This window comes from Tamandua tetradactyla, chromosome 10 (assembly GCF_023851605.1).
Source record: "Tamandua tetradactyla isolate mTamTet1 chromosome 10, mTamTet1.pri, whole genome shotgun sequence".
NCBI classification, from domain to species: Eukaryota; Metazoa; Chordata; class Mammalia; order Pilosa; family Myrmecophagidae; genus Tamandua; species Tamandua tetradactyla.
In genome coordinates, this window is record NC_135336.1 from 20,594,311 (window position 1) to 20,621,655 (window position 27,345).

General features: G+C 40.7%; 1 protein-coding gene across 9 annotated transcripts in view; it reads right to left on the bottom strand.

Annotated features, from left to right (window-relative positions):
* Positions 1 to 27,345, bottom strand: part of KALRN (kalirin RhoGEF kinase) — a 758,640-nt gene that overhangs the window by 240,695 nt on the left and 490,600 nt on the right. For all 9 annotated transcript variants that reach the window (XM_077118101.1, XM_077118100.1, XM_077118114.1 and 6 more), the window contains exons 28-33: positions 24,874 to 24,966; positions 20,299 to 20,410; positions 18,401 to 18,591; positions 17,866 to 17,967; positions 16,439 to 16,581; positions 13,241 to 13,343 (exon numbers count right to left, since the gene is read on the bottom strand). In XM_077118101.1, the coding sequence (XP_076974216.1) occupies positions 13,241 to 13,343; positions 16,439 to 16,581; positions 17,866 to 17,967; positions 18,401 to 18,591; positions 20,299 to 20,410; positions 24,874 to 24,966 (744 nt within the window). The remainder of the gene's footprint in view (positions 1 to 13,240; positions 13,344 to 16,438; positions 16,582 to 17,865; positions 17,968 to 18,400; positions 18,592 to 20,298; positions 20,411 to 24,873; positions 24,967 to 27,345) is intronic.

Sequence of the window (27,345 nt, forward strand, 5' to 3'; positions counted from 1 at the left end):
AGCTGAGTTCCTAACCCAATATATGTATTATCTTTTTTATAACTCATTTCATTGCTTTAACTCTATTACCTGTCAATGTTAACAGACAGATACATTATTTTTAGTCAGCTTCTTATACTTCCATTAAAACAGAGGTATACTTAGGGACTGGCCTGCATTATATATTAAGTTTCCATCTGGAACTCTATTCTGTAGAGAAATAAATGGTGAGCTCTATTTTAAAATACTAAACATATGTCACATCATAGGTGCCTCCAACTTATAAATGTATTGTGTTTAAAATGTCAAATTGTATGTTTATCAAGCACAATAAAGACAGTAAAAAGACTAGCCACAGAGGGAGAACAGATATTTACAACAGTTATAACTCACAAAGGATTAATCTCCAGAATACATGAAGAACTTCTAAAAATGAATGAAAAACAGACAACCAACTAGATACATGAATTAAAGACTTGAATTTATAGGACATAATAAAAGAGAAAATTCAAAAGCCCAATAAAGATATGGAAAGGAGTTCCACCTTATTAGTAACCAGGGAAATATAAATTAAAATAATAAGCAGATATCACTATATACCTACCAGATCGGCAAAAATGTAAAAGTCTGACAATATCAAGTATTGGCAGGGATGTAGAGGAATGGGAAATCTCATATGTGCTGGTAGGGTATAAATGTGGTGCCTGTACTTTGAATAACAGTTAACATCATCTATTAAAGTTGAAGATACTGTCTCACCCAGCAATTTTGCTCCAGTTTTGCACCCTAGAGAATCTCACACAGATGTGCACAAAGATACATATATAAGAATAGCCATAGTGGCATCATTCATAATAGCACTAAATATCTCATGTACAGAATGGATGAATAAATAATGGTATATTCATACAATGGAATAGTATACAACAATGAAAAGGAATGAACCATTATACACATCAGCATGGATAAATCCTATAAATACAATGCTGACAGAAGCAAGACAAAAAAAATACACACAGTATGATCCTCTTAATAGAAAACTTTAAAACAAGCACACTGAAACTGTATTGTTTAGAACATTTACATCGGAGGTAAATTTATAAAGAAAATTGATGACATTAATATGAAAGTCACAAGTGTGGTTACTTCTAGGGGAGGACAGGCTTGTGAGCAGGGAGAGGCACGCAGGGCTTTTGGAGAGCTAACAATGTCCTATTTCTTGACCTGAATTGTTGTTATATGTATATTAACTTTATAGTTGCTCATTAAATTGTTCAGTTCTGTTTATGCATTTTCAACATATAGATTTTACATTTTAAAAAATAAAAGCTTAATGTAAGCCAGATGTTTGTAACTAGGAATGTATTTTATCCATATAAATAAGGGTAAAAATAGCAATTGACCAGATAAGCCCATAGCTCTCCTTTAGGTAAAAATATAAATACTGTACATTTCAATAAAAAATAGAAAATAATACAGTTGAAATACTAGCAGTTGTGCAAAACACAGGAGAGAAACAAAAAATAAGAATTGTGAAAGGTCACTTAAAAACCTTGCATGCATATGTTGAAGGACAAACAATTTTAATTAGATGATCATAAAGAAGTATAAGAAGGTTCGGTAAGATTCTAAAGGAACTTCTGAGTATTTCCTGTTTTTTTTTAAAGTCTACTTCTACAAAACAAAATACTTCTTTTGATACAGATTTATCTCTAGTCTGCTCTTTTATATGTTGTTCATGAGCAGAATAATTATTTTGGGATCAAAATTGATATAAAGAAGAGAAATAGAAGGGAAGGTGAACTTCAAGGGCAAGCTAAAATTTCACTTCTGGTATAAATACCTTCCCTGGTGCCCAGGCTAAATGTGTTGTTCTAAGTGGGCACATTTCTATTATAAACACAGCATATTATGTCATAAGCATGTACTTCATCTAACACATTCATCCTTGTAACTCCTGCACAGCAGCTGGCACAAAGGAAGTGCTAGGCAGAACTGTTTCGTTTCATAAATACATGTGACATGCATACAGTCACCCTGTAATACCTATTGTTATTACAAAAGACACTTGGGGTATGAACTCAGAAGACTGTGTGCAGGATAGAGATTGTTCTTATATGTTCTGAATCTCCATGGTATCTGTTCATTAGTAGACCATAAAATTTGGTTGAGTGAAAGAATGGATTTGGTGTACAATATATTTGAAACAATTTTCTGTTCTTGCTTAATTTCATTCTTTTCCATTAGCAGATTTTTCTTGTTACTGGTAATTCGTAGTAGTTCTGCCTTCTAAATAACACAGGCAATTTAAAGGTTTGCACTTCATATTCCCCTGTTGGCAGTATTATCTTCAAATTAAATGTCAGAGAACATACCTTAAAAATTCTTCCCTTTTGAGATTTTTAAAGAGATTTTTAATGAATATAATAAAGAGCAGTTGGTTCCCCTTGTGCAGAAATAGGCACAGAATTGTGACTCTTCTTACTCTGGGGGGATGAGGGGTGAAATGGGGTGGGGAAGTGATTTTGCCTTGCAGATTTCAGATTTCCACAATTTTTAGTAACTCCCTTTAACCAACTACTCCCCACTCCTCATCCTCTGACATCTTTTAAAAAATTATTTTAGAACAATTTTCCTCTGACATTCCAAACAGAAATATAAAGATATTTGGAGGTCACGTGAATCTTCCTTTTCTAGTCATTGAGAATGTCTACCTGCAATGAATGTAGCTTATTCAAATTCAGAATCTGCTGAGGGCAACTACAGTCAAAATATGATAGTGGCGGGGGGAAATCTAGCACTCTGGTTTGAAATGTTTGTGAATCAGAGAATTAAAAAGTAGGAGAAGAGCTTCAAGAATTTCCAAATAATCTTTTTGAAAGAGCTGCTGAGTACTTTTAAAATAAAGGCTGCAAAGGCATCAGTCACATAGATAAACATGGAGGGAGAGGTAAAAGAAGAGGAGTTCCAACACATTCCAAATGTCTCAAAATTGAGCATATTTAGGCTAATATCAGTACAACAGAGAAATGTCTACGGAAACAACCAAGATGCTTTGTTTGCTTTGTTTACTGCCATATCTTTTATGTCTAGAATGGTACCTGGCAAATACTACTAGTTCAATAAATGGTTGATGAATTAATGAGATAAAAAGATAGCATACACGAAAATCTCAAGAAAATGAAATGTTGTAAATGAGCAACATCGAACAAGTCAAACCTTTTTTTTTTTACAAGTCAAACTTTTAAAACCCCATCCTGCATCTGAAAGGACTCCAGCTAGCAGGAGACAAGATACAGACATAGTAAAAAACAGAGCCTGGCTTTTTTTTCCCCCAATAATCATAAAGTTCAGAGATGTATATGAGCCCTTGATGAACAAAGAGCAATGTATACAGGGCCATTTACAAAGCATTCCATAGCCAACAGCAGCAAGGATCATGCAGACTAGAGCGACATCTTTCCCATCTAATTTAATGTGTATATCCCTCTGCAATTAGCAATTTCAAGCAGAACCAATTAAAGCATTAAAAAAAGATGATGAAGATTCTGACCTTGAAGACTCAACTTCAAGCCCTTACATATGTAGACCCTGAAACGTGACTAATTAAATATCAGCTCTGATATAAAGAAGTGACTGGTTTACTACACACCAAGATCAGATCCACCTGGAACCTGGTAGGAGAGGACTAAACGCAGTGGCAAGGGTTTGGCTTAAACCAGAGAGTGCTTATCTATTGGTTTGCATAGGTCTGCATCTTCTTCGAGCAGTTTGCTCTGGATAAGAAGAGGTATCAGTCAGAGACAGGCTGTTCCGTCTGGCTGGAACATGCTACATAAGTGTCCCTGAAGAGGTCCTGAACCATTAGTTATGTCCTCACTTTACTCCTTGTTGGAGTCAAACATGGGCAATATGCATACTTGTTTCTCTTAACAAAGTCTTCCTTTCTAAAAATAGGGATCATGCCATCTCACCCAATGCTACTCATCCTTAAATCTATCCCCTCTATCCATCTTCCACATCAGTAGTGGCACACAGGTTGGCAGTTGCCATCAGCAATGAGGAAGTTACACTAAATTTCCAGGCAAGTAAAAACCCAAGCAAGGCTTTTCTGTCTAAGCCCAAGATCATGAAATAGTATTGATCACCCACTCATCTGTCCAACAGGCTATTTCCATGAATTCTATACTATGGTCATTAATAACATATGCCATGTTTTGCAGCACAGCACATAAAAGTAAAAGCAGTTCCAGCTAAAGCAGAACCACAACTTCAAAGCCATTTCAACCTAACCCATCTACTTGAATCTCATTGCTTTTGCTCCTGACCTTCATTTCTAGCAATATCTCTGATAGAAGTTTCTTAAAGAGGTAATTTTTATACCCTCCAGGAGAGCTTACCTCCAGGTACCATACTCCTGATATCACTTCCAGGCACCCAGGAGTTCAATTCTTTAAGAACATAATTCCCCACAGCCCATTTCTCCTCTATCACCAGCTTTGACAAGGTGAGTTCAGCAATTTTGTTCTAAGTAACTTTTCTCTTTAACTGATGCAGGAGGATAAAAGGACAAATGATATACCAAGAGATTATGTTAAACATTGGTGAAATCCTTGCTCTGCAAGCTGCCACTCTCTCTCAGCCTATAGCCAAGTCTTGCTCCCATCTCCCTTTAATTCATTGCTGTCGTTTTCCCTCTTGTACCCGCTTCTTCCCAGCAGAACACATGGGGACGGAGGCGTACTCACTCGGGCCTTGTTAGCCTTGGACTGCCGCCAGCTAATCCACTTTAACATCTTGGTGTACTCTCAGGTTTGCTTTCTCCTTCCACCAGAATTTAAAAAATATAATAGAATTTTAATTTATGTTGTGTCAGGGCTGAGCTGGTTCTGGAAATTCACTTCTGCCAGGCAGCTTGGAGGCATGGATCAGCCTTGCCACATCGCAGTGCTCACTGCCAAGCTTTCAGAGCCCAACTGGGCATTTGCCTTCAGAAGACTTGAAGACTCTGACTGGGGCAGATTCACACCCCCTCCAAGGCCACTAAGTGAGTCACAAGTGCTTGGTACTGAGGAGTCTGTAATAGGTTCTTATTCTTGAGGAGCTGACCTTTTTCTTTTGCCATATGCCAGCTCCAGAGATGCTGGACTGGGTTACAGAACCTCTTTGTAATTTAATTTGGATCACTATGGATTTGCTGGGATAGGGCAGGCATGGTGCAGATGCAGTTAGACTAGAAATTAACAACACTTTATTTTTTGCTATAAGGATCAACAAGCTGAACTACCAGTGTTCTTATAAAAGCACTATGTTTCAAATTCATTTTAACAGGCAGGAGACTGACTTAGGTTTTTGAGCCTTAAGTCTGCAGCTATCTGGCTTTGTGACTTTGAGCAATTCACTGACACTTTCCTTTTAATGAGGATGAAGGGAGAGGGCTAGATGGTTTAGCCTTTTTTCTCTAAGACTCCATGGTTCCAAGTTCCAAATTCATTCTGAATCAAATCTGGTCTCTGGCCACTCTGCAGCTGTCACAGATCTAATCTGTCACAGATCTAATCAACCAACAAATATCTTTGTTTCCCTGCTTCTGCATAAAAAATAACAAATAGATAATTGCACAATACTGCCACTAAAAAGAAAGGAAATTTGTGCAGGCCTTAGTGCTCTGAGCATCCTGAGGACACTTCAGAAATTCCTCGTTATATATCTGCGCTCAGAAAGTACTGATTGGCTGCTGTATTTTATGAAACTCATTTGCTTTTCAGATGACTGGCAACTTCTAAAGATAGCTTTCTCAAGGGATGTTTTCAAATTATGAAGTATAAATAAGGTAGTAAGTAAAATGATACTGTTAAGAGAAATTTTATCTTGTGAACCTAGGTTAGATTTTTCAGCAAAGGTGTATTTTCCCTTTTCCTGGTTATATGAAGAACATTTTATTTAGAGGAACACCAGTGACCTCAACTTCTCACATCCTATCACTTTGCCCTGAAAAGATACCAAATCTATATTATGTTGCAATGTCAGTGAGCATAGAATGGAACTGTGCTTCTGGGAGATGACAAAGGAGCCAGAGAAAGGAAACCTCACACATAGCTAGAGGATGACCCAATGACCTTGAAAGCCTCTGCTTTTTGTTGCCCACACAACCAACTACAGCAGGGAGAAGCCACCTCCATCTCTCCTTTTCCCAGTCATCTGTCCACCACAAATAAGAGTAACAAAAAACTTTACTAGGAGAAAAAGTTACTTTAAAACCTTGTCTTGGACTTGGGTTATTAAAATAACTTAGAAAAAAAAAAAAGAAAAACACACAATTAATTTAAGCTCACAATTTGAGCTTAAAAACCTTCAAGTGACGATGGCAGCTTTCCTACTTCAGAGTGACCACTGAGTCCTTGAGAAAAATCAGAAGGCCTCTATGTAGGATTTCATATAGCAGTTCTACCCCCTGTGCTGCCAGGGGTTGGGTGTGACTGAGACTCAGGAGTTCACAGTTCATAAAGTCAAGCTTAGATTTCAGATATACTCAGTCCAAGCCTGGTAAAAGGAAGTACAGTTATATACTCTTTTCAAGGTATTTAAGAATTAGAAAGTTACTAAATGGGAGGCAGCAGAATTTCTCACTATAAAGAAATATTTTTATGGGCTCTTTAGCCCTGCTGTGCCAAAGGGAAGAGTAACAGAAGTGTTAAGGAATCTTTTCTTGAGACTCATCAAATTTTCTTCTGCTTTTAATATAGTGCATTTAATGGTCTAGATTTTCAGTGGCAGTTCACAGCTGCTCAGGCACCAAAACTAAATGTAACATGCTGCCACAATAAAATTCTGGAATCTCAACTAGAGGTGGATCACCTCAATGGTTTTCAAGAATCTGTCAAGAGAAAAATATTACTTAGTGTAAACCGATAAGATTTTTATTAGTCCTGATGCTACTGGGATCTCCACTGTTCCAGATGTTGGGTTTTCTCTTCAATGGCAAAACACAATGACCTGTGCACACTTAAAACTCTGGGGAGCATGTTATCCACTTCCTTGCATCCGAGAACACTGCAACCTACTGTATGTCTCCCGTGTTCCAGACACTCTCTCTTTCAAAAATCTCAATTTGTCCTTAAAAATCCTAGGAAACAGAAATCACTGCCTTCATTGTACAGATAGGGAGTCTAAGACATAAAATGATTAAATGACCCACTTAAGGTAGAGTAGTTTGGGTATGGAACCATCCCCGAGCCTCAAATACATCCCTCTTCTTCCTCTCTGCTGTAGACACTTTTGGCACCCCACCCAGATCCCCTTTCTCACCCAGCTCCCACACCCCAGCTCCTATGTGTGTTAGCTTCTAACAGCTCATAGCTGAGACAGGTAAACAAAAGGTCAGCCCTGCCCTGTCTCAAGCAGGAGAACTCAGCTTTGCAATTGATGCTCCACAGCTCTGGAAAAAGTCAGACTAAGTTAGACTCCAGCTGAGACCACATGCCTATTTTTCTTAATGCTATCCCCACCAAACTCTGCTTCCTTTGCCCCTTTTCCCAGGAGGACACCCTCAGTAATTCACATGCACAGGAATCTCAGTCTCAGACCCTGCTTCTAGGAAAGTGGCCCTTGGATGCTCTCCTTCCTTCCCTCCCCCAAACAGCACCATCTCCATCCCTATTTTCTGAGGCTGTTATTCTACTTATGAACCCATTTAAATGAAGAGATTGTATGATCCCTCTCATCTGTCCCCTTCTTAACACTAACTCATGTAGGAAAAATAATTTCTTACACCTAATTCAAGTTTTTCTAGTTACAGCATTAGCTTATTTCTTCATAGAAAAACTGATCCCAGTGGATAAACTGGAAAGCCTTTTACCTCTGATGCGATTAGTAGAAGACTGGGCACCATCATTTCTCTCTCTCTCTCTCTCTGGTTATCTGCCTTTCTTCCCTACGAGAATGTAAGCTGAAGGACGGCAGAGCCCGTCTCATTCACTGCTGTACTCCCAGCATGGATAGCGGTGCCTGCTGTGGTGTAGGGCCTCCACACGAGGCTTGGAGGAAGAGGGCAAGAATTCACTAGTACAGGGGCTGGACCCCCACCTGATCAGTGTGCTCCTCGGATTCCTGGGTTTTGATGAACCAGGTAAGGCTCTAAGGGAGGTCTATTTCCGGATGGCTCCTGTAGCCAGGATACCACCACGCCTTGTGGTAGGCATCCCATTACAGTCAGCTATCAAAAAGGCAGTGTCGTTGTAGTAATCCTTTGACTTTCCCTTTAGTTGGGCCCTCACCATCTCTGAACCAAATCTTCCTTCCAAGTAAAATAAAATTTTAGTCATGATCCACTATGTTGATCTGACAATCTAGAATTTAAAAATCGAGTTAGATCCTCATTGAGAAATCCTTAGACTTCTCCACAACTCTATTTTCCCATACCTCTTCGGCACATCACCTTTATCAGCCCATCTTGCATTTTAGGTCATATTAGTTGGTTACTGAAATTCCTTATTCAAAGCACACTTCAGTCTTGGGATGTTCCAGCAGTGTTTTTTCCCTTATGATCCTTGCGGAGAACAGCACTCGCAATTCAATTACACCTCAATTTCCCTGTCTCCGCCAGCTTGGACGTGTCTAGGAATTTACAGTGAGTTTTTGCATGGAGAGTATTCCTTCTAGGATGTGTTTGTAATGTTGAAATCACCATACATTTATTTAATGTTTCCAGAATGCCCAGTCTAAGTGGTAAATACATGCATAGGGACCATCATGCTGGAAACGGCTACTTTTATGCCATTAGCTGGAAAGTATTCAACAGATATCCATCATGTTAAATAACAAACTATTTCTTGCTGCTATCTCATTACTCAATCTTGCTTGACTAGAATTCTGTAATTCTGGATTTCTTTGAAAATGTGGTTGCAAAGCTTCATCATTTAATAATAAACACATAGGGAGAAGACTACGGTGGAATGCCTGAGAGCAGCATGGCTGTGTTCCTAAATGGCCTAGGGCGGGGTTCAAACCACCATGGAACCAGGTGAACACACCCATTTGTCTCCAGGGAAATGGCACATTTGCACTGGACAGAAGTAAGGCAGACCTAATCATGCAGGCCTATTTGAGGGTTGAGGAAAGCTGTTAATGCCATTTACTGAGGAACACAAATTGGCTTTGTCAGTGGTTTAATGCAGAATTAAGAATATTAGACTGCTTCCTCATCAAGGGAGGATTTACAGCTGAAGTAAACAATCCCAGCTCCTCTGCTACAGAGAAAGGTGGTGGGATTTCCTTCCCTGGAGATCTTAAAGAAGAGTCAGACAAGAAGGTTCCCAAGTGTAAAGATCTGGGTGAGAAATGGGGGGGTGCACATCAGTCTTTTGTTCTCAATCTTGTCTTTTAATAGCAAGAGATTTGGGGAAGCCACAGAAAGTATGTTTATCCAATAATGTTGGGCGATAAAGCTAATATACTAGATAAATAATTTATATTCAAAACATGCTGGAACATTGGGTTGGAATTAAGTAAGACAAATCTAATAGATATAAAGTAATCCTATACTAACTAGTAAGATTAAGGCATGGAAATTTTATGAGCCAACACTGTCCATACCTAATAAAAACTGCCTTCCATCTCAGGGCAGATATTATGCCTAGTATGCTGGAATAAGGAGCTGTGTTTACATTAGTTAGATTGCATTTGGAAGATTATGTATTATTTTGTATAGATTATTATAAACTGGAATATATTCAGAGGAAGGCAATCAAGATATAGAAAGGTCTAGGAAACAATATAAGAACAGCTGAAGAAACTGTGAGCTTCTAACCTAAACAAAGAATATAAGTAGAAAAGACATGAAAATCATCTTCAAATATCTATGCTATTAGGGGTTACCACTGGTCAAATGTGGTATGTTTTAAGCATCAAAATGAATTTAGTTATAGTAATGGATTATAACCCATAAGTCAATGCTAACACAAATATTCAAGTGTGGATTCTAAGTGCTAGCAAATGTAAATGAATATAGTTATAGTAATAGATTATAAGCCATGAGTCAATGCTAACACAAATATTCAAGTGTAGATTCTAAGTGCTAGTAACTGTAAGGGGGAACAAATTTGTTCTGTTTCTAGATGGGTGAATTAAAGCAACCCAAAATCACTAAATTACTTTAGGCATAATACGGAGAATTATTAATGAAATCAGAGGGCAGAATTCTATTCAAGAAGATTCAGAGATCCTCACAATCTGCTAAATAAATATACACTTCTGTTTACGTTCTCTAAACCTTTACTTTTCCTCTAGTAAAGGTGGGAAATCAGTAAAGGTGCCAAGTAATTAAGTATATTTGAGTTAAATCTTTCCACTGACTCAGTGAGATGGGTATTATTATCTTTGTTTCACAGGAAGATTAAGGCTCAGTAACTTAGGCAATGTGACAGAGAGAGTAAGTGCCAGAGCTGGGATTCAAACCCAGCCACTTCCATCTCTAGTCTAGACTCTGCCCACCACACCACATCATACAAAACACTAAATTTTAACGCTTATTTCAGGGTCCCACAGCTCCTCGAGCCAGTCTGTCAAGGTCCTTTAATGGTTTTGGCTTCTCTATCTATCCAGCATTACTGTCATCCTCTGGATTAGAGAAGGAAGACTGTGGCACTTTTCTAGAAATCCACTTTTAAAATGACCCTGATCCCTGTGAGGTGTCTCCCCAAAGCCACCTTTGCTTGTTCCTCTGTTGGACAGTTCAGTATATTGAAATTAGTGAGTTTTCTTTCCCCTCAGAGTCTTTTCTCCTGACCACCCAGGTTCCTGGCCTTCTATTATAGTTAGGGAGAATTTTAACATTGTTGACAACCTCCACAATTTCAAAGATACCAATATATTCTCCGATGAAGAGAAGTGCAGGTTATGAAGGAGTCATCACTGCCCTGTCATCACTGTTCCGTGTTAGAAGAGTTAAGAACCTTCTAAATGACAGTGCATAGTCACAGACAAGCCCTCTATTTTATTTGGTAAATGACTATTTCTGAGAGATTTTCCTGGTGTCATGTATGAAATGTAGACTCTTTCAGCATCTCCCGACCTCCCATGTCCTTTAAGGCCAGAGCAGGTAGTTGGGGGTTACTGCTCCTACTAGGCCAAGCTCTGCAGCCTACTGAAGCTTTCTGCTTGGAGGTAAGGAAATGTCAAAGCTCCTTTAGCATATTTCAAAATACAATGTTGATATGCTTGGTTGCTTTCAGACCACTGGTTTTAACTGCCTCTAATGTTAGAGTTCCCTGAATACAGAGATTAGATCCCCTTTTTTCATTTATTTCACAAATATTTCCTGAGCCTCTACAGGTGCTGCCTGCCAGGATTATAGCTGTGAAACAAACAGACACGGTCCCTGCTCTCATCAGGGCTTTATAGCCTGGTTATAGAATAGACAAACATTAAACAAAAAATTACACAAATAGGGATCCACATTCAACAAATAGTTCACATCTTTCCACAGTATCTAGAACAGAGCGTAGCACACGGTGGGTGCTTTTTCACGTAGAGGTAACTAATGCTTTCCTAGAATGTGGAGAAAGACTGACCAGCTGAGTTAATCTTAGCATTGGGAGTTCAACGCTTTTGAAGTGAAGAAAAACATGACAGTGAATCAGGAGATGTAAATTCTTGTTTCTGCGCTTCCAAGAACTACTAGAATTTTTTGGGTAAGACACTCAGCCTCTCTGAGCCTCAGTTTCCTTACTTGTAGAATAAAACATAAGTACTAGGATTCCTCATTAACAATAAAATGCCTTCTGTCACAGGTGTTCTAATAATCTACCCTCATTTACTTTGCGAGAGAGACAAGGAATGGCTGGAGCCAAAGGTTTCCTAAGATAAATGGCTTCAGCCCAGAGGTCTGTGTCTAAGTCAGGGTTGTAGGAAGATGGATTAGCAGCTGGAAGGGATGGATCCCCTGGACCTTGAAACTAATAGGCTATGTCCAAACATGGGAAACACTACATTTTACAAACCATAAGAGTTTATTGTTTGAAAATAAACTCTTTTATTCATGGAGTAATCTAGGTTATATTTCTGGACAACAATTAGAGGAAAAAGGAAAGCTCAGAAATAGTTTTCTTTATATGTTTTTACTTGTGGAAAAAACTAATTTTCTACCCACTCTGATAGTCAGTCCAAAGAGTTTAAAAACTTGAAGGCAGGATGTCAGATAGGATTACCTTGAATGTCCTTGAGCACTAGTCTATAATATGTTTATGGTAATTTAGTGCACAGTCTTAGCAGGTTTGGGACACAGTCTTTTTTTTCCCAGTAAGAAAAAATTAGGACAAATCTTGGGGCTGAAGGAGCAGGCTAAAATACTAAGTCTGGAAAAATTCGGGTCAAACAGTCTTTGAAATCCCATAATTTCACTACTAAAAATCACTAACATACAGCAAAAGATTATATCATACCCTCTTGATCCTGGATAAGCTGAGAGTAGGGTAGGACATGAACCTTTTCCTGTCACTTGCAGCAAATTCAAACAGTTGAATTCCTTACCTAGCTTGGGTAAAAACACTGACTCTTTACTACAGTCTCCTTTCTTTCACTTTCAATCAGAGCTCCTAATTCTTGCTTACTTGCTCTTAGGCATAAGAGAGCCAGTAACTGGGCTTTCTCACAAGACTACTACATCCTCTACAGGTTGTTCCATCAATCATTTCCTGGTCTTCCCACCCCTAAGGACCTGAGCTCCAAATAATCCAGCCAGAAGACGGCATTATTTTCATTCGAGCCACTTTGAATAAGATGCCCCACCAACCAGCATCACTGTGGCCATTTCCTAAAACACTGGTCTTGGTCTACCCTTGAGATGAATCCCATTCAATCATTGTAGATATGAGCCAGTCACAGCCACTAAGGTGTCAGGAAACTATCCCAACGTCAGCCTCCTGAGTTCCATCCTCCCAGAAGGCAGAGCAGCCCAACCAGCCCAGGTGGGCCATCTCAGGAGAGGAGACCTAGACTCCCAATATCAACCCATTTTCACTTCTTTTAAACTCTCACAACAGGAGAGGTCTATTGAGCCACCCTAACCTTCTATCCCCGTGGACAAGATCTCCATGCAGTGACATATCTCCTCCAGCCCTTTTCTTTCCTTCTTTGACTGGTACAAGACAACTGGCCAATTTCTCCTGTCAGTTTGGAGAAATTCGTCTGTGGGCAACTTTCTAGGGGTGGTTAAGCCAACAAGAAGTCCTAGGGGGGAAGGAAGGCTGGGACACTGTCCTACCTTGTCACTGTCCACTGTGTTCTGAGAGGTCCTAGAGGCGATGGAGATAGTGTCTGGCTGGCTGCTCCCATCCCCCTGGCTGTCAGCATCCTCAACTCCATCCCTGCAGGAAGAAGAGAAAAAAAAAACAAGGGTGGGGGTGGGGGGAACCACTTGGGTTTAGAGCATACAAAGATTTCCAGCTGGGCTGGCAGAACAGAGCCTCCATATTTTTTAGCAGGGATTTGTCTGAAATTATCCCTCTAAAGGGTGCAGTACTATATGATTTTCAATGATATCACCTCGTGCACTTAGTAGATACATAATTACTATGTTGGTAACTGAAAGCATAGTGGTCCCTACCCTGTAACTCTTCTAGCCAATGCCACAGAAGGGACAAGTTATTTACAGGGAATGGGTTTATAATAGGTAGCAGGAAGATGCACAGCCTTCTTAGGACTGAGGCTTCTATCTAGTTGACTAGGTCATTTTCAAAAAACCCCAGAGTTCAAATGTTTTCTATGCATACTATAACTAGAATGGGGGTTGGCTTATAGCTGGCCCATAAGTAAAACAGAGCTAATAAAACACTTTTTTTTTTTTTTACTTGTGGTTCTTCTGCCCACAAAAATGGGGCTAGATATTTTCCCTAGGAAAGATTATCTTTGGGAAATTCCTTATGTTGGACTCTCAACTCCTGGCTATAAGAAGATATTTGCTGCCTTCATTTTGGTGGGTATTATTGATTTTATGCTTATTTTTGATGATTCCTTATAAAAATATTTCTCCATGATAGCAGAACAGTAACAGATTCCACAGCAGCTTTTGAGCCAGCTGTTCTCCTAAGCTTCTGATAAGAAGTCTCCCATGTGGTCCTGGCATTTAGGTCCCATCCTGGGTCCCTGGAACATTCAGCTATCCTATTCACATGTTTATTCAACTCTCCCACTTTAGAACTGTGCCCCAGTGTACACTGAACCCATAGCCAGGGCCAAGAGGGACTGGACATCAGGGAACTGATGATGGCTGAATGGTGTGTGTTAGGAAAAACTAGGGGATATATGGGTTGGGGATTGGGTGAATTAGCACAGGAAACAACAGCTCTTCCCATGGAGGCTTTTATGAAAGTCACACTCCTGATGCTGCTTGTGGAGAAGTAATGGCAGTAGGGGACATGCATACTTGCTGCTTAGAATCTTACACAGAGAAGTCTATATGTAAAATGCTCCAAATAAAGAAGCCACCTCAGAGTCTAAATAATTACAATCTGGTAAATGTGTGAGAGTGTGTGTGGTCATGTGTGTGCATGCAGGTTTTTGTGCATAGTATCCACTAGTCATACAAAATATTTTCTCCCACTCAGAACATTCTTAAGTCAACTGCTCTCTCACCACCACTTGTGGGCTTAGGAAATGCTAACTTATTTTAACAATATAAGCCGCACATTTGTAGGAAGAAAACTTGCTGTAAAAAGAAATTATGTGACACATTTCAGAACCAAAAATAAAGGACTTTTAGATCATCTGTTGTTTTGGATTATCTGGGCTACTGCTCCTCGCCATTCGTTGATAGTTGAGAGTTGGCTGTACTTTCTGCTTCCTGCTATTCTGGCCCATGTTGGGCCCTTCTGGCTCACTGCAGATGAAGCCAGTTCTGGGGGAAATGTGAAGCCCATCCAGGAGTGTGGGTGGCGTTCCTGAAGCCAATCAACTCCTCCATAAACTCTGTCCCCATATCCTGGAGCCAAGCTAATGCTATTATAGACAGCCTGGCTATTTTCTGCAGGATCTGCCAAGGTTTCTCACCCTCTTGTCCCAGGATAATGACAGAGAAGGAGGTGGCGGGGGTGGGGGGTGGGGGGTGGGGCATTTCCAAGATGCTTCTTCCCCATGTTCAGAAACATTCAAATTCTTCTACTCTTGGAAAGTGGAAGTATTTCACAGAGTAACTATAGCCAACCTGATCAGAGTATCTTCCTGCCTCCATGGTTCTGGACAATGTGTTCTTTATAACTGCTTTTCTTCTATCTATTTTATTAAACTATGGGCTCCCTGAAGCAGGGCTGTCTCTAGTGCTAAATATGTCGATCCTATACCTGGAATCTAGAGGTAGGAATACAGTGATAATTTGTTCTCCCAGCATTGAGGTGACCTTATCCTGGCCTTGCAGGTCTTGGAGCCATCTACCCCATGGAGGTTCTTCCGCCTTAGTCAACCCTTTCTTTGGGCTACCACCTCACACTGGTCCAGTTCTCCTACTCTGCAATCCCCATGGTTGCTCTCCCACCTGCTTGTCCTGGTTGACACCAAAGGGTCAACTACATTCTCTGGAGAGGAGAGCAGAACCTGTTACTATTAATTACCATTACCCCCCAGAGCCCTGTTTTGCTGTATTTTTTTCTCCTAAATTTGCATGAAGTTTTTATATGCTTTCTTTTGAAATGCCATGCCATCCAAAAGAGTCATCATAGATAAATGTCACATGGAGACTTGAGAAGGAAATATTTAAGAAGTCATCCACTGGCCTACAATAAACCAGGATTCAGAAAGGCCCAATGAGAAAATATAAAACATAAGTCCTCTTCTGCCCAATGCTTCGTCTCAGGTGAATGAAGGTAAGGACTCTGGGGTGGGGTTTGGGGAGTTTGCGGTGAGAGCTACTAGTTGCCATCATAATGAGAACACTACTCTACCACCACACTGTCCAAACACCCACACATGATAGTGTGCACAGCCCTTTTATAGTCTAACCTGTCCAGGGAGTTGCCACACTCCCAGCTCATCTCCTTCCCATAGTTTTCCAGACGGTCTGCTCTAAAGCTCACCTGAAGAACCCCTTTTTTGAAATCTTATAGCAACTACTCTCTCTACAGGTGTACTGGTTCTTCTTATCTAACTATCCAAGATGTGAGACATGACTGTTAGAAGGTTCCTGAGGGAATGGACTGCATCTTATACTCCTTTTTATCTTCTCGTAATACCTAGAATAGTGTTTATCAAATGAGAGGTACTCAATGAAGCTCTGCTAAAATCAACTGACAGTAGCCAATGAGATACTTAAAGATGAGACAACTTATTTCAGGAAGAACTAGATAGGTATTCACGGAGAGGGATGCCACTTGCAGAGTGGCACCACCCCTGCAGAGGCAAAGGTTCACCCAGACCCTCTCCCCTTCCCAGAAGCCTGTGAGGCAGTGCTGGAAGGAGAGACGCTTGTTACCTCTTACTATTGTTCCTCTGTTTGGCTGGTGTTTTGGGGAGCTGAATTGGCTCCTTTAAAGCTCCTTTCAGGTGAATGATCCTTTCTTGAATCACCTCTCGTATGTTCTTGATCCACTCCTGCTTGGTTTCAATGTTGGAGGCCTAAAGTGCCACAGGAAGAAAGAGTGAGGACCCTACTTCCCTCCACCCCACCAAAACACTTCCAAACCTCTTCTTGCAGGCTTAATCCATTATTTTCAAGGATACCAAATATCAAATGTTTGGGGGAGCTTATTCAGTTTATATTTGTGACTCTTCAATTCCAGTTACATGTTTCTCCAACTCCTTGAATAGGGCTATGATCTTAAGACTCAATATAGATTTGTACAGGGGTGATTTTCAAAGTATTTAAAAGCCTTTGATGAACCGGACACCTGCCCTGGAGCAGGAACACCATCTGGAAGGCTCCTGCAGTGACAGGGCTTAACATTTTAGTTGTTAGATCATGAGGAGATCTGAGGGACACTGGAAGGGGAATGAAAGGGGCATTTGAAGGCAGTGACTATTTACCAATGGGTATGGAAATATGTCAGATGCTAAACATAGGCTTGTATGAACTGAAAGTCAGTCCTGGGACTTAAGCCTTGTAAACATGTTAGTTGAAGGCATTGTGATCATTCCTTGAACATTCCATTGGTTTTTTGTGACTTTCTTCTTTTCAGGGAATTCTGTCTTATGACAAGAAGCATGTTGGCAATTCAGAGTCAACAAGTATGAAACCTTTGTCAGGGTTGGACCATTTTCCCTTGGTGATAGGCACTTCCCTGAGAAGCAAATAACTGGTGGGCACCCTGTCTGCAGGATCCCTGATCAGTCAGACCAGCGTTACCACAAGCACTGACTCAATTCACAGGCTGCACTCTGGGGAACTGAAATGACTCCTTATGGCAGGCATTTGGAGAGAGAACCCTTCTTAACACTCTTCTCAAGCAGCATAGTCCCCACAGAGCTTCTAGAATATAAGCTCCCAGAGGACAAACACATATCTTCTGCATATTCCTCTCCCACAGCACTAAACAGAATACATTATCCATAGAAAATGCTCAGGAAAAAATGTTGAATGAATGTGGATCAAGGTGCCTTTTGTCAATGAGTCAATTGTATATTTTTTGCCACTTGAAGTGGACATATGGACAGAACCTGATGAAGCAGCCCAATAGGCCACTCCCTCTCCTCTTTCCTCCATGGCCATATGACTCAAGGAGACCATGCCTCACTGAGAATCTGGGTCTGCCTTCATGATAGAATTTGCTTTGCAATACTCCTATGGTGATGCCTTTCCAAGAGATGTCCAGGAGCTCAGTGGGGTCTCCAGGCCCACATGTCCTTCCACCCCTCCCACTACCCTCAACCCTGGTCTCGTACCCAGCAGAGAGTAGTACTTACTTTCAGCACTGTTTTATTGTCTGAGGATGGGGTGCGCCCAGACCACAAGGCAAATTTGCAGGGATCGCCCTCTACGTGCTCGGTCACACCCAGCTCTGAGGTCTGTAGACAGGAAATGCCTGTGAGAGGCGGGGAAGGGGAGGGCAGTGGGGAAACTTAGGGCTGGGTGGGAAGGGAAAGGCAACAAAGAGGAGAGGACCGAGGGAGGGGCTCTGTCAATCAAACTTAAACAGACTAGTGATTTTGTTCACCTACTCAGGATGAAAGGACCTACAGACACGTGCCTGATTAGCAGGTACCAGGGAGGGAAGGTGAAGAGGGAGGTGGTAAAAGCAAACAGAAAGGTCTGCAAACTCTAAATACAGAAGTGGAAGGTGAGAGTGGGAGCTTTCAAACTGGAGACATTTTCATTTGTCCAGGATGGTTTTGGTGTGGAGGCAGGGGTAGAGATGAACTGACTGTTTCAAGCTCCCTTCCTGCCCCAGGGCTCTATGAAAACATGGTGTCTGGTCTTACCCCCTCTTGTCCCACCTACCAGTAGCTTGTTCTTGTAAACATATTTTGTGTGTCCTGAAGAATCTTTAATCTCTTTGCTAAAAACCAAAGAGATCTCAAAGAGGAACAGGTGCCGCTCCCGCCCCTTCCGGATCAGCGACTTCGGGTCCCACACTTGAAAGGCATCCTGGAGAATCAACTCCCCCTGCACATCCAGGTTCTCGTCGAACCCTGAAAAACACCCATTTCCACCCTATGGGGTTTCTTTACTGCTTCAGTCAGGGGCACTATGTTCTATTCCCTCCTTGGAGGATGGTGTCCTAATTGTCACCACTGTGCTTCCATAGGACTTCTCTCATCTAAAGTGACTCCTGAGACTCCACAATGCTTAAACAAGACAGTTCTGTGGAATAACTAGGTCTGCTGTCCCTCTCCCCACCTCTTCTGCACCATGTCTCCTATTTGCATAATCGACATTATTAGAGGCTCCTGCAAAAGCCTTATGCAACTTCCCGTCCTCATGACTAGCCTGGGAACACCTGCAAGAGCACACCCCATGTGCTCCTTCCTCTACAGCTCCCTACCATTCCTAACGCAGAGCTCTGAGTGGGGCTGAGGACAAACACTGCCTGATTGCTTTATTTCTTATATTTTACTCCGAGAACTCTCTTCCTTTTAATTGCTTCTCTACAGTGTGGTACACAGCCTTCAACAGTTTATATTTGCAACACTTCAAGTCTTTAACCCAGAGGTTCTAAAAATTTGGAGTGCATAAGAATCACCTGGAAAGCTTGAAAAAATACAGATTCCTGCCTGCCTGCCTCTGCCCACTCCCCCAACCTCACCCCAAAGAGATTCTGGTTCAGTAGGTGTAAGGTGGAGTCCATGAATTTACATTTCTGATAAGCTCCCAGGTACTACTGCTGCAGCTGCTGCTAGTCCACCAAACATATTTGTTGTAGCTGCATCCAAACTTCAGGACAGGGACAGGCTGGAGGAGAAGGGTACTTAGAGATAAAGACACCCAGAGGGTGGGGGCGGGGCAGGCGGAAACAGAAAAGAAAGGGGTAGAGAAATTGCGGCAACAGGAACACATTCAGATTGGTGGTGCTCAGGCTGGAGAAGATAGCCAGGGCTCCTTTGCTTTAAGAGTTGGGTCCTCCTGTGCTAAGGGCAGTGTAGAAAGGACTGAGACCAGACCAAGTCTCTTGGATGGGACATGAGGAATGTGGAGCCCTGAAAGGTAAAAATAATCTGCGTATTTACATATTGGCAAGAGAGCAGACCTAGTTCCTTTAGCACCTTTCTCCCAATTAGAAGTGAAATGTGGAGTCTTAACACATCCCACGAACTCCAACCCAGTATGGGTGCTTTGCCCATCAGCTTTGTAGAGTTAAGACCACTGCTTTGGAGCCTTACTCTACAAGGTTTCTGAGTCCCAAGAACATATTTCCAGCTGACTGTACTTCAGTGAGGTCCTATCAGGCTTAGCTGACTGGACTTTCCTGACCTGCTAGGAAGGGCATAAGGCTGAAGATGTTGTAAGTGTGTACATGTGTGTAAGAAGGATTTTAACTTGTTCTGATGACAAATGGATGCCTTGCAAATGCTATGCAGATTAACAGGACTGCTTTGGGTCAGGGGCTCTAGCATACTTATAGGAAGGATGGAGGCCTGCCTTGGACTATTTCACTGGCAGCAATTATCCACAAACTTTAAATAGCTTAGGAATGGTCCTATCCGGAGACAGAGTGTTTGCCAAGTTGGTTCCTGTGGAGTTCCGCTCACATCTTAGGGACCTACGTAACAACTTGTAATTTCTTCTCCTTTCCAACCTTGTTGCCTTGCTTGATTTCATGCCACTCCCCTCCCATGATGTAAACTTCTTGGTATTAGGAATGGGAAGAGGACCCCCGAGAGGGCTAGGAGTGCAGCTACCTTCCAGCATGCTGACATGCATGGCATCATTGGCTTTCTTTGGGACACTGAGCATCACTTCCAGGCCATCCTTGAGCTCCCCTTTCCCTTCTTCACAGCAAGTTAAAAGTTCCTGGGAAAAGAAGTCCAGACAAAATTAGGGCCACTTCCCCCAGCTTCCCCATACTCCACCTAACCCATTAAGACAATAAATATCATCTTCACTTTCTGTTGGAGCCCTTTAAACTATAAAAAAGTTGGGGTGTATGAGGGATAATTTCCAACTAAAGAGTTCAACCACTTTTCCCCCAGACTGTGCTTCCCCCACTCAGTCGAGTCCAAACTAACTTAATCCAACCCAATTCTCATTGGCTGGCACTTTAAGTCAGCAAGTAGGACAATCTCTGACACTGGATTGCTCTCCTGGAGAGGCACGCGAACAGAGGTGCAGTGATGTGCGCTGCACTCAAGGAATAAGAAAGCATGTGCTGAAGAATACAAAGCATAGCTATTGCCAACACCACTTTTATTTATATGTATCTACTGTTTTTATGCTGATTTCTATCACACTGAGAGTAATCTGAGGTTAGTCACATTATAGATTTATAACATTTAAAAATTACAAAAGATTTTGAGATCATATAGACCAGGAATTTTTAGTCTGGAGACAGTGAAAGACTAACTCTTTCATTGACAGATGAGGAAACTGTGATCAAGAGAGGTGGAGTGATTTTCCATAGGGCATATTAGCACTCACGCAGGGCTTGACTCCAAGGCTCCTGACACTATGTCCAGCACTCTGCCCATCACACCAACCCTGTCTCCCCATATCCTCTACAATGAGACTTTCCAGAGGCTGGGATGGCGGTAAGTCTTCTGTCCTTTACCTCCTTATTGGAGACTAGGTCATTAGCATCTCCATAAAAGATACGTAGTATCTGGTTGATGGAGAAAACATTATTTCCAACTAACTTGACAATCATAAAGATTTGGGGATGATTTTTGCCCAAACCAAAAGAATGCTACCAGGATTATTCCCTACCTCATATATATCATGCTTACTTTGATACTGGGAAGGAGAGAGCTAAGCAATTTTTATTCTTTTCTTTTCTCCTTATAGAGGTCGGAGTGGGAAAGGAATAGGAGGGATGGGAGCAGCAGGTATACTCTCAGGAAAGAAAGCAAGAAGTTGACCAGATCAAATCTTGTAAACATGTTAATCACAGACCTACTACAAATAAACTAATGGTACCTACTAGCAGGAGATTCTTTATCGATGGAATGCTTTTAGCAGGATATATCTGGTCTGTTCAGGACTTCTTATAGTAAATAAACTTGAATCTGTGGCTTTAGGATTATGGTTCTCTGGAAAGTGTTGCAACTATCTCAGTAAAACGTGGGTACATTTTATGACAAAAATGGCTCTCTTAAGGGTAAGTGATATGATTGCCTACATCACTCAGAGACTTTTTATGTTAATTTGGGCGAGAGCACACATGATGCTACAAGAAAGGACCTGGGGCTGTGCTGGTGGACCCTGGCTTCTCCTTGTTTCACCTCCTCCTTGTGTGAAAGTATTTATATATTTGAAATTATTGGTAAAGCTTAATACTTGGTAAGAGATCTGATTTGTTGAAGCCTGATTTGAAAATCCAACCCTTTGTGTTGTCTTGGATTCATACCTTATGAAGAAAGGGGCTGTGAATGTTCAAAGAAGGGAACTTCCTAGAGCATATGTCCGGGGAGGTAGAATTGATTAGTTCTCAGTTCTGCCCTTGGTTCCAATCAGTAATATGCCACAAAAACTATATTTACTTCTGCCAAGAAGTAGTTATCTGATTTTCCCTACACTGTTCCTAATTTTAGCCCTTACTACCTTATTTTATATATGATCAAAGGAACTTTTAAGGAGACACACAAGAGAGAAACAAGAAATATGCTTTACTTTGCAACAGAAAACACCAATTAGTTTAATTCCCCAAAGCAATTTAGCAAGTCCGCCAATCTACCAGCAAAGCTAATAAATTCTCCTCAGAGCCTTGCTATAGTTGATGGTATGGAGAAAGCTCCACATTTAATTTAGACTCCAAAAGGACAGCTGTAGCAAATTTATACAGATAATATTGAACACTAACTGACATATAGTTACTACTTTCATGCAATACTTAGAGTGATGAACCCTAGAGGATACTGATAATTAAATATCAATTCATGTGGAATAACATTGACTTTAATGAGAAAACAAATTCTGTGTTATTTATTTATAGTAAAAGCCAGCAAACTATTTTTCCTTTACTCAGCAGGCACTCTGCCATTAGGATATTTAAAATTGGCCAAAATTATCTTGTCTTTTTTTCTTTCTGATAATTTTATAACCTCCCCACAAACAAATTCCCACTAGTCTTTTTTTTTTTTTTTTTCCACATAGGCAAGCACGGGGAATAGAACCTGGGTCTCCGGCACGGCAGGTGAAAACTCTGCCACTGCACCACCATTGCCCGCCCCATTCCCACTACTTTTTATTTCATTTCTCAGTGGCTTTGCACAGTCACCGCTTCCTAACATTCAATTCCAGGGCAAAGTCCCAGAGGCAATTCCTCCATCTGCCTAAAGCAAAACACAGGGTAGCCTAATCCATACCCCTCTTACCTCCCTTGTCCATGTCACATAATCAACTCTAGGAAACCTCAGTATTATGGGATTAAAAGGAGGAGGTGAAAGCTATATTATAACTGCATCCTAATTGATTTAAGACATAGGCAATGCTGATGGGCAAGTCAGTTTTTTTTTTTTTTTTTTAATTTACAACCCCCACCAATTCCTGGAAGGCTTTAGGATGCTTAAATTAAAAGCCATAGGAAAATACATTTTAAAAAATCTATTAGTACAAGAAAGTAATTTAGAGGGCTCAAGCATTAGGTGGGATAGGGAAGGAAAAGGATAATTATACATGGGAGCCTGAGCTAAGGATAAACTATATAAGTAAACGCAAAATTCAATACCAAATTTCTGACAGCCAAAAGCAAAGAGAGACCCAAAGTTCTCACGGTTTAAAGTTAGAGGGCACTCCACTCTTTCAAGGGAGACTCCCCCAGCTCCCATTATGAGCTCTTATAAGAGTTTCTGGAAGTGTTTATAAGAGAAAATAAAGAAACAAAGAGGCGGACATCTTCAAATACAGTTCTGCCAAAACAGCTGAGATGTTCTGTGCACTGTTATTTTTCACATGAATCCTCCAAACAAAGTCAGGAGTATAGTGCTGAGCTATTATTCTCTAAGTCATTTCTGCAGGGTTCGATGTCTTGAGCACCTGAGAATAGAAGCTTGCTGTCTCTTCTTTGAACTGAGGAAAGGAAGGTTCACAGAAAGGAGACGGAAGGAAAAGAAGGGTGTATGGCCCCACCCTGATCCAGAGTAGGGAAGAGAGATGCAGGGTCTCTACACCCTCTACTTTATGGCTGCAACCCCTCCTCTAATCACAGAACCACAAGTGCTGAGCCAGGGGAGACCCCATGGGCTGCAAATGGTGGGCACACTCTATCGTAAGTACAGCTCTAGATTAGAAACTAGACTGTTTTTCATGTTTAGAGACGCTAGCATTGGCAAAATTCTGCAGGAATCTCTAAAGATGAGCTGATTTTCACCAGATATTTCCTGGAACCACACTACTTAAAATATGTTTCTTTATCGTTTGCATTTTGAGAATAAACCAGCAAAATATTCAAACTTAGGGGAAAAAAACCACTCTAATACCTTTGGAATTAATAAAGATAGAGGTTATAAAATTGCCTCTAATATCAGTTTACCAGAATTTCTGAAGAAATACTATTCTTAGGAATATCAGTATAGGCTTATTTGGGAAGAATCAACCCACTTTTTATCATTTAGTGTTTTATATAATGTGATTACTTGACCTAAAAAATGTTTTGAGAGAAAAATCTATATCTATGGTTGGCTCTACAAGAACCCCTAACATGAGATTCTACAAATATAAGAATGTCAGTGTGCTTTAATATGCATTCATTGACTATATTCCCTCAAAAAACAATGTAGGGTGGGCAATGGTGGTGAAGTGGCAGAGTTTTTGCCTGCCTTGCCAGAGACTTGGGTTCGATTTCCAGTGCCTGCCCGTGGAAAAAAAAGAACAAAACAAAAAACCAATATAGTCTTGACAAACACAAAAATTAAGGTAATGACCATGTAAACTCCATTGCTCATGCAAATTGACACTGTCCTTAAGGCTACCTAGAGGAATTTGCCTAAGGAAGGAGGAACTGAGAGGCCTAGACAAGCCAGCCAGCTGCCTAAGATAGCAATCTCTAAAAGCTGTGCATAGTGGGTGGGCATGAAAATAGGCACAACTTATTCCTGCTCTCATTTTTAACTCTTTCCCTCCCAAAAGTAAGTATCTGGAATTTCACAAATTAGGACACATAGTCCAGAACAAGCAGCATGGTGTGGGCTCATCTTTGAAATTTTGCTCTAGGTAAAGAAAAGCTCTGGTGGAAGCGTTCCCATCCTTAGAGGCAGGGTTGAGACTCCCATGCCTGGAGAGTAGGATAGTGGGGCATGATGATAAGAGAGGAAGGAAGGTACCTTCAGGAGCAGTTGGTACTTGGTGATCCTCTGGACGGGCTTAATCAGGTAGGAAGAGATGGAGTTGGCCAGTCCATGCCGCTGCTGTATTTCCTACAGAGATGAAAACAGGCACCATCAGACACAGAGAGGTCTGTGTGTGCTCAGGCAAGAGGAGGTGGGGAGTGGGAAGCAGGGGTAAGAAGAGAGAGAGGAGAAAAAGAAAGGGTAAGAAATTACAAGAAAATGTTCTGTGATGGGGTTGGGTGGTAGAAGGAGAAATAAGAGAGGCCAAGATGCATATATAAATAGAGAAAAATAGGATTGATGGTAAAAGGGGTAAAATTTAGGGGGAAAATAGGTTTTTGAAAATAGGTTTTGAAGTAGAAATGAAGCAGAAATAGAAAAGATAAAAGAGAATGATGAGATAACAGTGAAGGGTAAAGGAGAGAGAAAGAAATACATGTGAAAGAAAGTAAACATAAAGATGGGGGACATAAAAAAGAGACAAAAAGGAAGATGAGAGTAAAAAGGAAGGTGGAAAATGAAGCTCCAATATCTACTCTGATGACTCTTTAGTCTTTAACTGCCCTACAGTTTACTTTTTAAAACAGCACATAGACATATCTCTTCTGCCATCTGTCCTTTCACATTCAACACATCTCAACTTAGAGTCATTACCTTATTTCTTCCCATCTTTTCACTGTGATCAATGGCACTTCCCTTATTCTTCAGGTTATCTTAAGCTGGAAACTGCCAAGTCATTTTTAATGCTTGCCTTCTATTACCCCTGGTGACAAATCTTTCCTTTCTTTTTTCACAGACACTACCTGTGTCCTCATGCCTGCAAGACCATGACTACCAACTGGTCTTTGAACCTCTAGGTTCTCCTTTCAATCCACTCTCTATATTACCTCCAAAATTTATCTCCCATTACCTAAAGTCTAGGTGGCATGAAGTTAAGAAAAGGATGCATTTTATTCTATGCCCTTAAAACACTTATAGTCTAGTTAGCTGAGAATATTGACGCACTTAAAATACTTACAGAGCAACAAAGGACAACAGAGGGTGTGTTATAGCAAATGAGAACAGACAGAAACACTGGGAGCAGAAGCTACGGTCAGGGATGGCTAGTAGAGCTAAAATCTTTAGGTGGGACATAGGAAATAAATAGGGTTTGGTGAAATGAAAATCTGAGGAATGACACTCTAAAAGGGGAGAATATAAAAAGTAAACTACACTGGCTGAAATACTCATTGTATGTTTAGATGATAATGAGGATCATGCCTGATTGACACAGAGGATGCAACTCCCAGCAGCTAAAACAGCCAAATCAAGCTTATTAATCAACAGGGCAAGATACATTAGAGCTATATTGTACCTACATCTAGGGTAAAAAAGTCATGTGAATGTGTGGCTCTTTCTGGGACCTAATTTTCTGTGTTCTCCTTATAATAACTGCCTGCATTTTAAAAGTATTTATCTTTTTTATAGAAAGAATGTTCCTAAGTATAAAACTTAGGAAAACCTTTCTGATGGAATGGAAATAAGCTACAAAAATTATGTTTTTTGAAGTGCTTTGGGAAAATGAGGAGAGTTTACTGCTCTCCCTCTCTAGGGAACCTCACTTAACTCCCACTAAACTGATTTTCTGGGTTTCACTGGCCTTTCCATCTAATATAGGCCTCTACATTGGAAATGGAGACTAGAATGGGAAATTTGGGGCTGTTTCTGACTTATCAAAGTCTAGAAATTGGGTAGAAACATGGATGAGAGGAATACAGGACTAAAGGGAAATACAATTTAGCACCAGGCACTGTGACGTGTATAAGTGTGAATCAGGCATACCACTAGCACTCAAGGGACTCACAAGTGGAAGGAGGTGTGTGTGTAATAGAAAAGTACATTGTTAACCTGCTAGAAGGCAAATAAATTGTTACGAATGCTTCAGTAGATATACAAAGTACAAATGAATGCATAAAGAAAGAAAAGGATTCATTTAGGAAGCAGCATTTGACCTTTCAATGATACGTAGAATTTTGAAGACTGGCTGTGTTTATGAATGTGTGTGTGTGTTTGTGTGTACGTGTGTGTGTAAGGGGCACAATCTGTCCTAGGCAGTGTGAGCAAAGACAAGGAAGCCAGAAAAGCCTAGGGCATGCTCAGAGCACAAGGGCATGTAAGTTCAAATGAAGCAAAGAGGGAGACGGGGCACAGTGCATTTAAAACTTTGAGATGACTCTTCTGGATTCTGCTGATGAATAATCAACAAGGGAAATATCTTAAGGAAAATACTTCATCAATCATAGATAATAGTGGTAGCCCAATAAATTGTGATATCAATTTACAGAAGGACTTTTCTTGGGTTCTCCTGTTTTATGAGATCTTACAAAGAGATGATTTATGTAAGTCCATATTCCAGTTTGGGACACAAATGACCATTTCCATATTAATAGCCCACTTCTTACAAAAATCATGCGTTTTTTCCTCATT